A 16,874-nucleotide genomic window follows, 5' to 3' on the forward strand; every position below is an offset into this window, starting at 1 on the left:
ATCTTATTTCTGTTCACTTTTTCAGTCTTATGCCTCATTCAGACTAGCAGCGACTTTGTAACTGCATGTCATTTTAGATGGCGACCTGTTTCAAACGTAGGGGTTTGTAGGTATTTACAGCATGAATACAACCGACTTCTGAGTGAGCTGTGAGAGGATCACGTGAGCTCTACTGGCGTTTCTGTTGGCTGTCGCTCAAGAAAGTCACTCTTCATTTGCATAAAGCTGAAGGATTCTTAACTTTGTCGTGTTGCTCAACATACCCACCTGGTGGCCCACGGTCGAAGTTGTGTAAACGGAGATCGCCAAAAGTTGCTCACTCTCCGTTGAAATGAACAGTCGCTAGTAGCTTTGCCGCTGAGAGTCACGGTAACACTATAGTTTGATGGTTCATTTGAGTATAAGTAGATTGCTTAATATGTGGTGATTCTGCTTCTTCAAAAGGCATTTAACTGACTATAAGTGACAGAGCTCCTCACCCTATCTACAATGGTGATCCCTGCCTTCCTGCAAAGGAAACTAATTTTGGTCGCTTGTATCCGAGATCTTGTCCTTTCAGTCATGACCCAAATCTCGGGACCATAGGTGATGACCATAGTAAAACGTAGATTGACCGGTAAATTGAAAGCTTTGTTTTTCAGCTCAGCTTCTTCTTTACCACAACGGACCGATACATCGACCACATTACTGCACATGACTGCTGCAGTGATCCGCTTGTCAATCTCATGTTTCATCCTTCCCTCACTTGTGAACAAACCCCAATATACTTGAACTTCTCCACCTGGGGTAAGGACTTTCCACCAACCTGGAGATGGCAAACCACCTTTTTTAGGTGAAGCACCATGGTCTCGAACTTAAAAGTGCTGATTCTCATCCCAGCTGTGTCACACTTGGCAGCAAACCACCCCAGTGCATGCTAAAGGTCCATGTTCAATGAAGCCAACAGAACAACATTGTCTCATTTTTCTTATTTGCAGGGAAAAATATTCATTAATTCATTTTCTTGTCGGCCTAGTCCCTTTATTAATCCTGGGTCGCCACAGCGGAATGAACCACCAACTTATCCAGCAAGTTTTTACGCAGCGGATGCATTTCCAGCCGCAACCCATCTCTGGAAAACAACCACACACACATTCACACACACACACTCATACACTACGGACAATTCAGCCTACCCAACTCACCTGTACCGCATGTCTTTGGACAGTGGGGTAAACCGGAGCACCCGGAGGAAACCCACGCTAAAGCAGGGAGAACATGCAAACTCCACAGAAACTGAGCCGAGGTTCAAACCAGCGACCCAGCGACCTTCTTGCTGTGAGGCGACAGCAATACCTACTGCGCCACTGCATCGCCCAGTGAAAAAACATGAATAACATAATTCAGAAAACTGCTAATTTTCCCACACTATTATTACTATAACAAGCTTGTTTTTTGATTGTTTTCACACTGTGCCAATCAAATGTTGAATTTTATCCTAAAAATCATTCCGGCAATTAAATGAATCCACTTCCCTGTTTTATTATCTGTTTTATTATGTTAAAGTGCAGATTCCTAACCGTTATTGACATTCCACATGCACTCAACAGCCGAAAACTGAGGGATGGAGAGCAGAGTTGAAAATTCGACTCTGCACATTTAACAGAGTTTGACATTTTGGTAGTTTGAGACAAGATTTTGTTTAAGAAATATGATACAGGGAAATGAGTCTGTAAAATACCTGAATACTGGCAGTTTGTTACCAGGTATTTGAAATACAATTTACAACACAAACACTGGCAATGTATCACTTTTAACTGTTAAAAATGTCAATAAAAGTCACCTTTTCAAACTTTTCAACATCAAAAGCTTTTAGACGAAAGATCCAGGTTATCATCCAATTCAAAAGCATAAATAAGTGAAAAAACATGAAAAACAAAATTCAGAAAACTGTTGATTTACCCACATTAGTATAACTAGAATGATTGATTGTTTTCACAGTGTGCCAATCAAATGATGAATTTTACCATAAAAATCATTCTGGGAATTAAATTAATCCACTTCCCTGTTTTATTGTCTCCCAAAGCATGTTAAAGTGCAGATTCCTAACCGCTATTGACATTCCACAGACCCTCAATAGACGAACACAGAGGAATGGAGAGCAAACATAAGATCTTTGTATGGAGCACAACCCTGAAATAATAGGCAACTTATTAACTGTGTCACCACCTGCACTTAAATCATGTAACTCACTATTATTGTTCTTAGTGTCGGATTATTTCATGCTTTGCCCCTACATGCGGACCACTTACAGGTCATGAGTTGTTGTCCACAGCCTTGCATTACTGACCAAAAGTGACAGGTCTTGACTGTCATTAAGGTGCTTACTGGGTAATTACAGGTGAAGAAAACAAACAGCAACCCAGTCAAAGACTGCCAGTTTAAAAAGCAAGTATACCTAAAGCGCTATTTACACTAAGGATGATAACTATAATAATACCAACATGCATTTGAAAGTTGTCAAAACTGCAACTGCAGCGCTTACAATAAACAGAATGCAAAAAGTGCATATACATATGTTACACCAACAAATAATGATTAATGAACTCTTCTTACACTGTAAAAAAGCAGTGTTCCACACAATTCATCCATGTTATCCCCAACAAATCATTCATTCATTCATTCATTCATTCATTCATTCATTCATTCATTCATTCATTCATTTTCTTGTCGGCTTAGTCCCTTTATTAATCCGGGGTCGCCACAGCGGAATGAACCGCCAACTTATCCAGCAAGTTTTTATGCAGCAGATGCCCTTCCAGCCGCAACCCATCTCTGGGAAACATTTACAGACGCATTCACACACACTCATACACTATGGACAATTTAGCCTACCCAATTCACCTGTACCGCATGTCTTTGGACTCTGAGGGAAACCGGAGCACCCGGAGGAAACCCACGCGAAGGCAGGGAGAACATGCAAACTCCACACAGAAACACCAACTGAGCCGAGGTTCGGACCAGCGACCTTCTTGATGTGAGGCGACAGCACTACCTACTGCACCACTGCCATGCCCCCAACAAATCAAACGTAAGTTTATTTAACATAAAACAATTAAGCTGTTCTGAAAAATAATCTTAAGAATTGTGCTGTTTTAGCTCATTTTAGATAAGTAGTTTGAAAAAGCAACAAAAAAAATGTGCACTTTTCTTGTGGATTGCTTTTTAAAACTGTCAGTTGGGTTTAGGGATGGAGGTCGGTGAATCAATAGGTGCTTTTGAAAACACTATTGGTTGGGTTTAGGGAAGTAGGAAAGTGGGTCAGGAAAAACAGCAAAAAACCGTACCTCCTAAGATGTATTTGGCACGTTTCAGAAATGTATATAGGGGTACGTTTTCAGAATGAGCCTGGGTTGAAAATAATTATTGTTTTTATTTTTTATGAATTTATTTTTTATGAATTTATAATAAAATGTTCAGAAAAAAAAACATAATAGTTCCAAAAATAAATCTAAAAACTGATTTTTTTGTCTTTGCCATGATGACAGAGCATAGAGTTTTTCTAATTATTTTGCAAGTAATTAGTGCAATCAAGAGGCTTAGGGCCCTATTATACACCCGGCGCAATGTGGCGCAAGGCGCGGTGCAATTGTCTTTTGCTAGTTTCAGCTTGGCGCAAGAGTCGTTTTGAGGCGTTCCGCTACGCTGTTTAAATAGCAAATGCATTTGCGCTCATATGTGCGCCCATATGTGCGTTCTGGTCTAAAAAGGAAGGCGTTCTGAGGCGCACTGCTGGTGCGTTGCTATTTTGAGAAACTAAGATAGATTCTTCATTAGACCAAAACAAACCCGGTCTAAACTCCCGCGCAGAGTTGTGCCTCACTTACACACTGCTTAATACGCACAAGAGAGCAATAGGCAAATATCTTTACATATGAAAAATTTTAAATATTAAGGGTATATATAGGATATAATAAGAATAGACATAGAATATAAATATAAAGGATTAAAATATTACAAAACATTATTTTCTAGCCTACATAAATATGAATTTTGCATAAAAGCAATTTGCTTTTGCATAATGTTATCATTATTAGCAGTATTATTTATTATATCCATATTTATATTTGTTTTATTAAAAACAAGCTTAGATTTGCCCACCTGTCAGGTTTTAGACCATATGGGGCACAGCATGTGTTTTAGGATATAACTCGGGTTTTTAAACACACTTCGTTATTATTGTTCATTTATTAGTTTGCTGGAAATTAGAACTGAATTAAGAAATAGTTTTGAAATGAATATTTGCGCTTAACAAACGCAATTAATTATGTATAGACTAATTGATGTCTGTGTCTAAAGGTTTCCCTATCCAAGAGCGAAAGTGAAAGTAGATCCATTATCTCTCATTATCACGCAGTAGATGCTCTGTTTAACAGTTTTCTGTTAAAAAAACTGTTAACTGTTAACTGTTTGCTAGTGAAATGCTCAGTTTACCACTTAGACCTACTTTATGTCCTGTAAATGCCAATGCACTTATGGCGCGACATAGCTGGCTCTTAAAGGAAATGGGAGATGAGACTCTGATTGGTTTATTCTCAAAACACACCTATAACTCATTAAGAAAATAAACTCAATCCTTTTAGAACATGCGCCTTGGTGCAAAGGGGATTTTCCCGTCTTTAAATTAGCAAAAATGCGTTCTGACACGCCCTGAAAGCGTTTTCGCCCTGCGTTTTGCACTCTGCGCATGGACCGTCAAAATAGAGCCCATTATGTTAATTGGGTTAAATAGGCAAGTTTGGTTAATTGAGAAAGTCTTTGGATAAGAGTGGGTTGAACTGTAGCCAGCACATAAAAGTAATAATAGTAACAATAGTAAATATCATTTTAGTCAAACCAACATAAATCAAACTTTCTCTAGAAGAAATATTGTGAAAATCACCTATAGCTCAATCTGTTTAATATCACAGAAAATATTTGAAAAATTAATTAAATTCTATTAAAATTTTGGGCTAATCATTTTTTGTCCCCACCATGGTGCTATTGAAGGATTGATTCTCATTGGTTAATGGATATTCTAAAGTGTGCAATTATTCTCAGAGAACACAAAGTTAAAAGTAGTTTTAGGCAAGTTTTGATCAAATTACAGTTACATATTACTAATTTGTGAGCCAAAAAAGCCCATATATATCAATTTACAATTAATTGTTTAAGCCTCCAATAATGCTGTAAAATTGTTTGATATTGACTGAAAACTGATGTTGGAAGTAATTTGTTACTTTATCAAATGTGATGTTAAAATATTCATAATTAAAAAAACTCCAGTTCTCTATCTGAGCACACTTGTCACTGAAAAGTCATTGATTGTCAAAGTTAGATAGCATTCTGCTGGCTAGCTTCAGTACGCAGTGTTCATAGAAAGTACACTTCTCCAAAAATGATTTACGTTTAGGGTGTTTATGTCCAGTGGATTGAAAAAAAGTCAAGTGACAAACAGGCTGATGGCAGTGAATCACCCACTATTGTGGGATATGACATAATCCCTGAAACACACAAACTTAAGACACAAGATGATGTCAGAAACACACTGTGACTTTCATGAAATATCCTTATCATATCCTTTAAAAACAAATTTTAAAGCTCAAAACTGAGGTGAACAAGAGCAAACACATTCAGTTTACATTACAAATATTCTAGATATTGTATAAACATGTGTCAACAAGATTATTTTGTAAAGGTAAAAACATACTTTTTTATGGCCACAAGTTTAAAAGGGTCATGACATGAGATATTTTGCCTCAATCTTTTGACTCATTAGAGATCTTTGTATCATTACTACATTTTTTACATTTCAGCTTAAAATATCCTCTTCATTAGGGGTGTAGCCACTATGATGAATAGGCCCACCCAGTAATCATACAAATGTATTAAAAGTAGGGGTGAGTGGTATGATCAAAATTCTATTTACAGTAACAATATATTTCACAATATAACTACTTAAATAGGTAGCTGTTGTTGTTGTTATTAATTTGGACCTTGTGAAATAACAAGCACATTATCTTTTCTCATGGTTTGTTTTTGAAAGGTGTTATTTTACAGAGTCAGGTTTAAGATTGTTATTCCCCAATAGTGTTAACGTATATGTTAACACCATTATTTAAAATCAGACTTGCTATTTTATGACCCCAATTGATGCTTTGCTCCTAGATCAGGCCTGTAGCCAGGGAAGGGTTTGGGTGGTTCAAAAGCCTCACTGACAAAGAATTCAGAAAGGGTCCAGAATTTGTCCCATACATAAACTCATTTGTCCTATTTGACTTATCGAAAAAGTCTTTAAGACCAAGCGGAATCTTATGTTGGCAATCTGCACTGGCAGTTTAGGATGCCAAATTTGGCACAGCATGACTTCCCGTTCTGGTCACACCATGCCAAATTCGGCGTCTCATATTTCTTTATTCTAAATCTTTGAAAAATGTTTTGGTATATAAAAGATTGTGTTTGTGATGACCATCCGACAAGCTAATTCAGCTATTAATGGTGCTTAAAATCTCACTAAAATGCAGTATTTAAATTAATCTCATAATTAAATATAGAAAATGAGGCGAATAACTGCAAAAGGTCCACTTTTTGAGAAAAAAGAACCACCCTTTTCCCCAGGCTGGCTATGAGCCTGTAGACAGAAGTAACTTTTGTTTTCCTTGAGTTTTTATTATTGTGTAACTCGGGAGCTGCTGAATAAAGTTCTCATGGGGACACTAGGCACTAGGACCCAGCGAGAGGCTGTTTGGAAGCAATATTGAAAATAAGAATAAGAATATAGCTATTGTATAGCAGTAATATAATAACAGTGTTATATAGCAGATACTGATTTAGTTCACCCAAAAATGGAGAAAAATGGAGTCTATGGAGAGTCAGATAGCTTATGGATTTCATCCAAAATATCTAAATACTGTATCTGAAGATAAACAAAGAGATCTTGTGCCTTAATGATATTTTTTTATATATTATTAATATTATACTTTTAGATTCTGAGTGAACAAACCCTTACATGGCGATTGATGTCCTGTTTGTTTTTGTTATTAGAGGTTGTAAGGAGTCCCTTAAATTTGAATTTGAATACTGTAATGGCAGCTTGGTGTTATTACAGGGCCTTTATTCTGTTATACTACACAGCTGTGTGATGCTTGATTATGATTGGTCGATGAACATTCTAAGGTGTGCAATTATTTGAGGGCACAAACCTGACAAATGTCTTGAAATATAAGATCTAAACAATGTTTTACTTTGTTCATAGGACCATTACATCTGAACTTGCTTTCAAATTGGTGTAATGTGACAGTATTCTGCCTCGCAGGCTAATAACACATGACTTGTGAATTGAATGACGTTAATATGTGACTGATTCATGGCTTTAAGCACAAAAGACACATTCTCTTAACTGTCTGCTTTCTTTGAAGGTTACTTCCTTGATTAAAGCCTTGAAGTGTCATGTTCAGCAAGCAGAAACACACTCTATCAACATTTAAGAGATGTGTCAATTTATTTAGAATGGAAATTGACAATTAAAAAAAAAAATTGGTCAAAGCTTTAGAATAACACTTAAGAATAACACAAGACTAAGTGTGTTATGAGGAACCCAGGCTCATTCTGAAAATGTACTGTACATTTACATTTCTGGAGAGCCAAATACTTCCCAGGAGCTACGTCTTTTTTTTTTTTTTTTTTGCAGGTTTTGTTTTTGTGAATCCATCAGAGGGCCCTGTTTACGCTTTTAAAGATCTCAAATTTCTCTTGCGAGTGCCATTCGGGCCTGCAGTTCTTATGTAAATCCACAAGAGGCCACTGTCGACAGACAGACTGACTGACTGACTGACTGACTGACTGACTGACTGACTGACTGACTGACTGATCGACTGACCAATCAACTGACCCACCCTCCACCTTCCCTAAACCCAACCAATAGTGTTTTCAAAAGCACCAATCAACTTGACCACCCACCTCCCTAGACTCAACCGACACAGTTTAATGTGCTATCCAGAAAAAGAAAAGCCCTGATTTTTACCATGTTTTCAGATTTTACTACATTCTCACCCTGTTATTTACTTGTTTATTTTTGGCTTCTGTCTTTGTCTTACCCGATTTCTGTAATCCTTTGCAGGACTCAAACCCCATTGTCATGGTCAACTCTCCGCATCTTAAGTTCACAGATGTACACGACAAGTTAACTGGACCAACTGGTAACATCAGACAGCATCGGGTAATTGGTTAGTATTTGTTTTAAGGACAAAATGCCATACTTACTTCTGGCTACATAATTCGTGATTTCCAGAAATGTATGTAGGGCTATGTTTTCAGAATGAGCCTATGTTGGTTATAATCTATAAAAAAGTAAGTTAGCAATTTGTGTGGAGTAATTCATTGAAAATATAGTTTAACATTAAAGTCTGTGTCCCAACTGAAATTAATTTTTGATTAGAGGGTATTGCTGTGCGATTAATCAAAATTGAGTTGCAATCATGGTTTAAAACGTTGTGATTAGCTAATCGCAAGAGGCTGCGATATGAAATATGTATGTAATTTCCCCCGCCCAGAGCAAATGCGTGCATGGCGTCTGTGTGTGACAGTTTTAGTAGCCAATTAAGTGTGCACACTTTTGTTCTGCCCAATTAGAAATGTGCAACCGAACTATGTGGAACGCCCACAAAAAAAAAAAAAAAAAAAAAACTAACAAACAAACAGGAAAGCCCTGACAAGTGGAATAATAGCATCTGCTGTTTCAGAAGCAGTAATAGACAATTTAATATCAAAGAAGAACAGGGCATCATTAATATGGGAATATTTTGCTTTCAAAGTCACAAAGTTTTGATTACTTTATGTGAATTTCGTGTGCATTCACGGCTCGTGATGCAGATATGTGCGTCATTTGGAGAGACTGACTATAATGTAATGTATGATTTGCAATTTAATTTTCATTGGACATGTATATATATATATATATATATATATATATATATATATATATATATATATATATATATATATTGCAGAATTTTAAAGCAGTTTACCAATTTAAACTTCTTTTTGAATATTACATAATTTAATGTGACTACACGCATGACACGCATGTGCAGAGAGCTTACAACCTACTAACTACGGTTTGCTTTAAGAACATTAACAGATTTAGTTACTTCAATCATTTTTATTGCAGCGCTTTTGCTGTAGGCTTTGTGTATTTGTGTCCCCAAGACATTATATAGTACATAATATTTAAAAATGCAAGTAAAAAATCCCTAAAGCTTGTCTGATAGGATTATTATATTTCCACAACAGGACACAATGATAAGTGCTTAAAATTAAATAAAATTTTAAATAATTATTCAGTGCAAGAAGCTGAATTGCCATTAATTAATTAATAATAGTAACTTTAAAAATCTCTCGGTCTCTCTCGCATCCACTCAGTCTCTCTCGCGCGTACATTCTGTAATTCTCGCGTGTACATTCGGTCTCTCTCGGGCGTACATTCGGTCTGTCTGCGTTCGCTTGACTTTTGTCCACTCTGGGGCCTCATAACAAACTAGCTAGTAGTTACAAAGCCCCTGGTGTGGACTTTACCTTCCGGTTTGAGAAAGGACTTACTGTACGAACAGCTGGTGCAACCCTACTCAGGATATAACTAATGCCATAACACACTACCTCGCTAAAGACATGGTGCCTTTTAATGCAGTGACCAAGTGAGATTTAAAAAAACTCATCTAAATGCAGGATAGGAGGTATACACTTCTGTCTGACATTCATTATAGTCATTTTGAAGTACCACAGCTGTAGGTTTTTTGTCATGATATATTGAGTAGCATCTGTAATAATTATTTTGTTTTAGACAATATGAGCAGAAAGGATCTTATTAGCCATATTAGTTTGCTGAGTGTTCTGTCTTTTTATAATTATATGTATTTTTTTTGTTTGTATAATAAGCTATCTCCCTAATTTTAACTTGTTTACAGAAAGGTGAGGTCATTTTATTTGTGTTTACTGTTTGCACTATAGAAAAATCAGTGTTTCATTTCTAAATATTTTAAAACAAATTTGAATAAATGTTTAAGCATATTAATATATTTTCAGTTCCTTTTTAACTAACACTCACTGCATTTTAGCAGTAAGAAGCTACAATATAGCATATTGTAGCATATTGCTTATAGCATATAAGCCATTAAACTGACTCAATAGAGAATGACCACCATTTCAAAAGCAGAAGCATGGTCAGACCTTGATTGAATATTACCAAAACACTGATTAATTGTTCACCAAAAGATTAACAATATGTGGTTGCAAAAAAAGCACTGTAAATTTAGATTTCATACAGACTTTAAATAACTTCAGTGAAGGTTACAACTCTTTCTGTGCGTTAACCTGACCCATTTTAGACAAAGAGCTAATGAAAAATGTATTATTCTCACATGAAAGCATGTATAATATCAAAATATGTTAGCTTTATTGAGCAACACGAAAGGTCTACAAACATGTTTAAACACCAGGACCTTGGTCAGTTTCTTTATATCACATGCAATATACAGTATTTGCTCTTAAAACACAACAATTCAAAGTCACCCTTTCCTCTATTTCATATGTGATTGAGGAGAGAAAATTGATCAACAAAGAGGACAAACAGGAGATTTCACATCATATCAGAACAAATCGGTGGTTGTAGCCATTTTTCATAGTCATGTGTCTGTTTTTCACATGTAGAATAAATACAATGCTCGAACTTCTTTGCTGAATCCGAGTTGCAAAAACCTAAAGCAAGTCAAATGTGCATCAAACAAATAGCAAACAGCAATACTGGCTTTATCTCTGCCATTGGTGTCATCTAACTAGCGCAGAAAGGTAGATTAGAATGACTAAGTGACTTTTGATAAAACAAATTGGCTGCACATACCTTTAAAGAAGATCTCCATTTCCTATCTAAATCTCTCAATTTCCTTTTCCCCCCATTTCTGTATTTGTACTTCCCTCTAAAGTCACAGGATATTAGATTCTTCTTTTAAATATCCCAAGGCACTATACATTTCCCTACAATAAAAATGTACAACGATGCAAAAAGTTATGGCACTTTGAGATGGTAATGCTGGAGGAATTCACAAAAGCACCCCCTGCTGGCCTGGGATGTGGCATTACACGGCGATATCTGAGGCCAGGCGGAGACACAGAGCGGCTTCAGAAGGCATGTCTCCAGCGCCGATCTCATTTCCCTCCAGCCTCAAGACTCTCAGCCTGGAGAAGTTCATCACATCCACCACACTGCAGAAACTGCCCAGCGTGAACTCTGAAACCAGTGGAAAACACCTGTGTGTTAGCAGCTATACAAGTTTAATGTTTCATACAGAAATAGAAAGATGAATAATACACTGTAAAAAAAATGCAGGGTTCCACACACAACACATTTATGTTGTCCCAACACAAACTAATAAAGTTAACTTACAAATTTAAGTGGGCTGAACATAAAACAATTAAGTTGTCACAAAACATCAAAAATTGTGACGTTTCAGCTCATTTTAAGTAAGTTGTTTGAACAAGAAGCAAAACATATTTTTATTTTGAGCGTATATAGATGAAAAATCAAAATTTTACTTATTTTTTTAAAGATTCATTTTAAATGTCTGTATTTTTACCAAGAGCTGACATATTTAATCAATACAGAGGAAAAATACTGTACGTATTTGTTGCTGTACAAAGTTTTTGCTACAATATCATAATATTTTTTGATTGTTTGATTTATCTCCATTTGTTTGTCAACATTTTCTATTTAAATATCATGATTAAGCTTAAAAAATGATATTTATAAAGAAAATGTTGACAACAACCTCTTTTAACTCTACTTTTGACAAGACCTGGATGAGTTGTCTCACACAGACAAAGCAGACTTTGTTTTGGATGTGCCCTAAGCTTACTTCTAACTGGTCAACTATATCCGATACATTGTCTAAAGTGTGTGAAGTACAGCTTAAGCCATGCGCAGAACTTGCTTTGTTTGGCATTTCACCTGATGAGCTGAATCTGAAAGATAGCACAAGACAACAAAACCTTTTTGCATCTTTACTGGCTTGCAGACAGATTTTATTGCACTGGAAATATTTAAATTCACCTAAAGCATCACAATGGCTTCAAGTTCTGATGTTGGACCTACACTTGGAAAAAAAAAAAATTCAATAGAGGTTCTTGCAAATTCACATATGTTTGGCAACCCTTATTATCATATTTATCTGCTATAAATAAACTTCCTGGGAACTAATATGACTATCTTGCATGTAACTGTAATCTTTTTTTCTATAATACTTCTGTCTTTTTTTCTCTGTGCAGACCCTCATGCTTAATTTATGTGAGCTTACCATTGTAAAATATAGCACAGCATTATCTCTGATTGTATCACCCATTATTATTGCCTATTAATTATTAATTAATTAATTACTCATTTTCAATTATTTATGTATGTTTTCTTACTTTTATTTGATAAAAAAAATGTTCTCTCTGTTATAATTAATTTTATTATTACTTTTCTTTTTACTATCTTTCTTTAGGCAGTGTACGTAGGGTTTGTTGAAGTGGGTTTATGTAAAAAAATGTCTCTGAATAAATAATGTCATTTGTACTTGGCATAAAAATGATCAAACTTTTGACTTTTGATTTTTATGTAAATATGTATTGATTATGGCACTTATTTGTATATAGTATTTTTGTATTCTGTATTCTTTCTCTTAAATTGACTAAGATTATTTATATATTTTACATATCTCTGTAGTGTTTTTGTCTTTTTTGTATGCACACAGGGTCAGATAGCAGTGTAATTTCAATTCTTTGTATGTCTGTACATGTGGCAGATTTAAAAATAAAGCTGAATTTGACTTTTTAAAATGTTCTCAATATTTTTTAACTAAAGCAATATATTGATTCAAATTAGAATCTTAATTAAACTAACTTTTTTGCCTGTGATTTAAGTGATTATATAATATATAATATATATATATATATATACACACACACACACACACACACTACCGGTCAAAAGTTTGGGTCCGTTTGGTTTTTTTTTTTTTTTTTTTTTTTAAATGAAATTATTCTGTTCATCAAGGCACCATTTGTTAAATGTAAGAAAAGTTGTTAAATTGTTAAATATTTATTACAATTTCATTAACTACTTTTCTATTGTAAGTAGTTTCAAATGAAATTATTACTCCAGTTATTATTCCTTTTATTACTATTACATTAACAATAGTAATATAAATAATAATGATTAATATTAGAGTGATTTCTGAAGGATCATGTGACTCTAAAGACTGGAACAATGAAGCTGAAAGTTTATCTTTAAAACCACTAGAATAAATTGTTAAATTAAATGATAAACTACTTTTGAACAGTTATTTTACAGTGCAATAAGATTTGACAGTTTTACAATTTTTTTTTACTGTATTTTTTATTAAATTATTGCAGACTTGGTGAGCAGGAGAAGCTTATTTTAAAACATTTAAAAATCCTACTGGCCCTAAACTTTTGACAGGTAGTAATAACAAATGAGGCTGGAATAATAACTTCATTAAATAATCAAAGACTCTCGGTGAGCACTTAAATAATGAGCAAAGTTACAGAACGGTCATAGAGGTTCTGTACCTTTGATCTGATTGGCCTGTAGGTAGAGATGTTGCAGACTGGTACTAACAACAGGAATGCTCTCCAGTTTGTTGAAGGACAGATCCAGTTCCACCAACCCGCTGTTGTTGAATGTGTTTTGGGGGATGCCTTTGTTGGTGAGCTCATTGTGAGCAAAGCGCACATACTGCAGGTTGCTGAACTGATTGAGGAAGTTGGCTGGAACTGCGCCAATGGAGTTTGAATCTAGATAAAGCTGGTGAAGCATCTCAGGGAGACTCTCTGGAACCTTCTTGAGCTGGTTTCTGCTCACATCCAGCAGAGTTAAAGACTTCAGACCTTTCAGCCCAACACCAATATCCTGGAGGCTGTTATGATGGAGTAAAAGTATGGTTAAATTCTCCATGCCCTCAAAAGCATTGGGAGCCAACTTGCCAATTTTATTGTGGTTGAGACGAAGGTCACGTAATGACCGCGGGAGGTTGGATGGTACCTCAGTCAGGTTGTTGTTGTTCAAATACAGGCGATTCAAATTCGACAATTTAGCGAATGCTTGTTTGCCCACTGAGTTGATGTGATTCTCATGAAGCATAACCCATACAAGATTGGTGGCATTTCCGAAAGCATTGTCTGGGACAGAGGTGATCTGATTGTGCTGCAGGTACACATACTTCATCCGGGATGGGATGTAGGGCATCTTTTGAATGTTGCGGTTGTCGCAGTACATAGCGATTGGGAAAGTTGGAGGACAGTCGCACTCTTCGGGACACTCTCCACCAGTGTTGTCGGCTTGTAAAGAAGCATAACCCCGGCTGTGTAAAGAAGAAAGCCACTGGAATGGATCCTGAGCTAGAGAGACCTCCATGAGCCCCAAAAGCAGGAGAGCAATTAGCCGCATTGTCACAAAGGGAAGGGACTCGTTAGCTGCAGATAGAGAGGACACTTTTAATTTTGTAGGATTTGTGGAAAATGCTTAAGTACTGCCAACCAAAGCCAGTTAAGATGTTAAGATGATCTAACTGGCCTCCAAGCTTGGAGAAAGGTTTTTGAAGTTTTTTGAAGATAAATTTGAGATATTTTTCAAGATATTTTTTAAAACCAAGTCAATACAATATTATTATATTTTATTATACCTTTTTTTTTCAACAGGTTTTCATTTGAAGGCATCCTAAATACTAGAATAAATACTAGAATAAGAAAAAATATTTTATTCTACTCACTTATGTCTTGTTTTCTAATTTCTTAAATCAAAATATTGTCTTTTACTCTTAAAAATAAAGGTTCTTTCAAGATATACAATATTCCATGAAGAACTGTCAACATTCATTCCACTTTTCAAGCATTTCTTTAAATTGTAGAATAGCTATAAGATGAAAAATGCTCTTCACACTATGAAAGAAAATCTCTAAAGATCTTTTCCACAAAAGATTCTTGGGGAACCAAAAAAGGTCTATGATATCACTGTAAAGAAATCTTTGTTGTTTGCCCTGCCACCTTTATTTTTGAGAGTGCTGAGAAGCACAAAAAAAGCAAAAAGATAAAATTTTATATTTTTTTATTACTCAAAAACAATTTTGCACTGTGTATCTTGATTTAAGCATGTTGAGATGTTTATATTGGACAAAAATATAATTTTGAGGATAATACCTTAATATTTTTATATCAATGCATGAACTACAGGATGTACTGCAATACATTATAATATGATTTAAAACAATTCATGACATTTAATTCATAAGACCTGCAAAAATCATGTCTAGTTTAGCTTAAGCTGCACTGTAAAAAAATACTGGTTGCCTTAAATTTCAAAGTTGAATCAAATTAACCTTTTGACTCCATTGAACTTATATTATGTTAAACTGACTTAAAACAGCTTGCACAACTTATAAAATTACATTGAAACATGATTAACTTAGTTTAAAAAGTTACAATAATCTAAAAACATAAGCTGTCAGGACTAATTGATCACATTTTTTTACAGTGTGGTTTACTTGCTAGTAATATTCTTTCAGCAGAATGTGGGTGTAGAGGGTGGGAAACCAGCTAGAATATTCAAGACCATTTCAAACAGGCAAGAAAAAGGCCTCAGATTAGAAAAAAATAACATAGAATTATCTAAACAGTTTTTTATTAGACAATCAGATCAAACTGGATGACCACAAGCCTAAAAAGCAGAAAAAAAAAAACATTTTAGACTGCTTTAAAAAATTGTAGTGGGGACAAACCTAAATGTCATAAAATGCATTAAGGCATAGGTAAAACTATCCCCTTTGTATGATAAAACTTTGGATTGTTGTCTAGGTTCACATATAGAGAGGATATAAATCCAAGAGTTTAATTCAAAAACTGAATATCACAACTGCTTGTAATGAAATACTGCTGTAAGTATTGAGGAAAACATAAGAACAACAAACATCCAACCATCCAATTAAATTTACAGTTAGTTGCATCCATTACCAAACAAGAGAGAAAAACACACTTAACTGTATATTAATGCAAAAATGCTAACTAACATATTGGCAGTAGAAAACAGCATCACACCTACCTGATCAACGAAAGCACTGCTTTCTCTTTGTCTCTGTGAGTCCCTGTAGCATATGGAGTGGCTTTGGCAAAGAAAGCAAATACCCCTTTTCTCCCCTACAATTTTTTTTTTTTTTTTTTTTTTGCCTCCACCCTCTGAAGCCCCCTCTCAAGCCCTGTCCAATTACAGAAGACTTGCTTTTTCTCCATCCCAAGTCCATTTTTCACCAGCATTGAGTGGCTGGTCTCGATCACTCCCAGCTGTGGAACATGTTAGGGACATCTGCTTCTGCATGCATTGAGCTTTTCTCATTAACATGAATGCGTTCCTCTCTGAAAAGCTGACCAGACTATCAACAGCGCATAAGGGAGCTGTATGCAAGTCTGCAAACAAGTCTTCATACCACTGAGCCATCCGAGTGCCATGATAAACATGCTCACATTCGAAAACATATTCGCCACTTTTCCCTTCTGATGCAGAGTGATTGAAGTCACTTACTGAATACAAAATGCAGCAATGTTAACACTGCGGCCAATATTAAACAGCCTGTCATAGGATCTGTCTTTCATATCTTCTTTGCTTTTCATATCTCCAGGCACTTCTCCTGAGGAATGTCAGGTCTTGCATCTCCTGAGAGGCCTCACTTTGTGGTCTTTGATGGTTGGTTGCAGATGGTTTTTGGTATGTAGGTCTGTGGTGTGTAGAGTCGCTGGACTTTGGACTCGACGCAAGA

General features: G+C 35.5%; 1 protein-coding gene and 2 long non-coding RNA genes across 3 annotated transcripts in view; 2 read left to right on the forward strand and 1 right to left on the reverse strand.

Annotated features, from left to right (window-relative positions):
* The window catches only part of LOC141376595 (uncharacterized), a 244,120-nt gene that overhangs the window by 46,744 nt on the left and 180,502 nt on the right, over positions 1–16,874 (forward strand). The gene's annotated exons all lie outside the window — the stretch shown is intronic.
* LOC141376598 (uncharacterized) lies at positions 7,706–11,049 on the forward strand. Its single transcript, XR_012387144.1, has 2 exons — positions 7,706–8,486; positions 9,805–11,049. It is a non-coding gene; the product is annotated as an uncharacterized lncRNA (long non-coding RNA).
* On the reverse strand, positions 10,352–16,227 carry fmoda (fibromodulin a). Its single transcript, NM_001030072.1, is given in 3 exon segments — positions 10,352–11,299; positions 13,639–14,541; positions 16,163–16,227. Coding segments are annotated over 2 exon segments (1,029 nt in total). The 5' UTR covers positions 14,516–14,541; positions 16,163–16,227; the 3' UTR covers positions 10,352–11,147.

This window comes from Danio rerio, chromosome 11 (assembly GCF_049306965.1).
Source record: "Danio rerio strain Tuebingen ecotype United States chromosome 11, GRCz12tu, whole genome shotgun sequence".
In the NCBI taxonomy this organism is placed as follows: domain Eukaryota; kingdom Metazoa; phylum Chordata; class Actinopteri; order Cypriniformes; family Danionidae; genus Danio; species Danio rerio.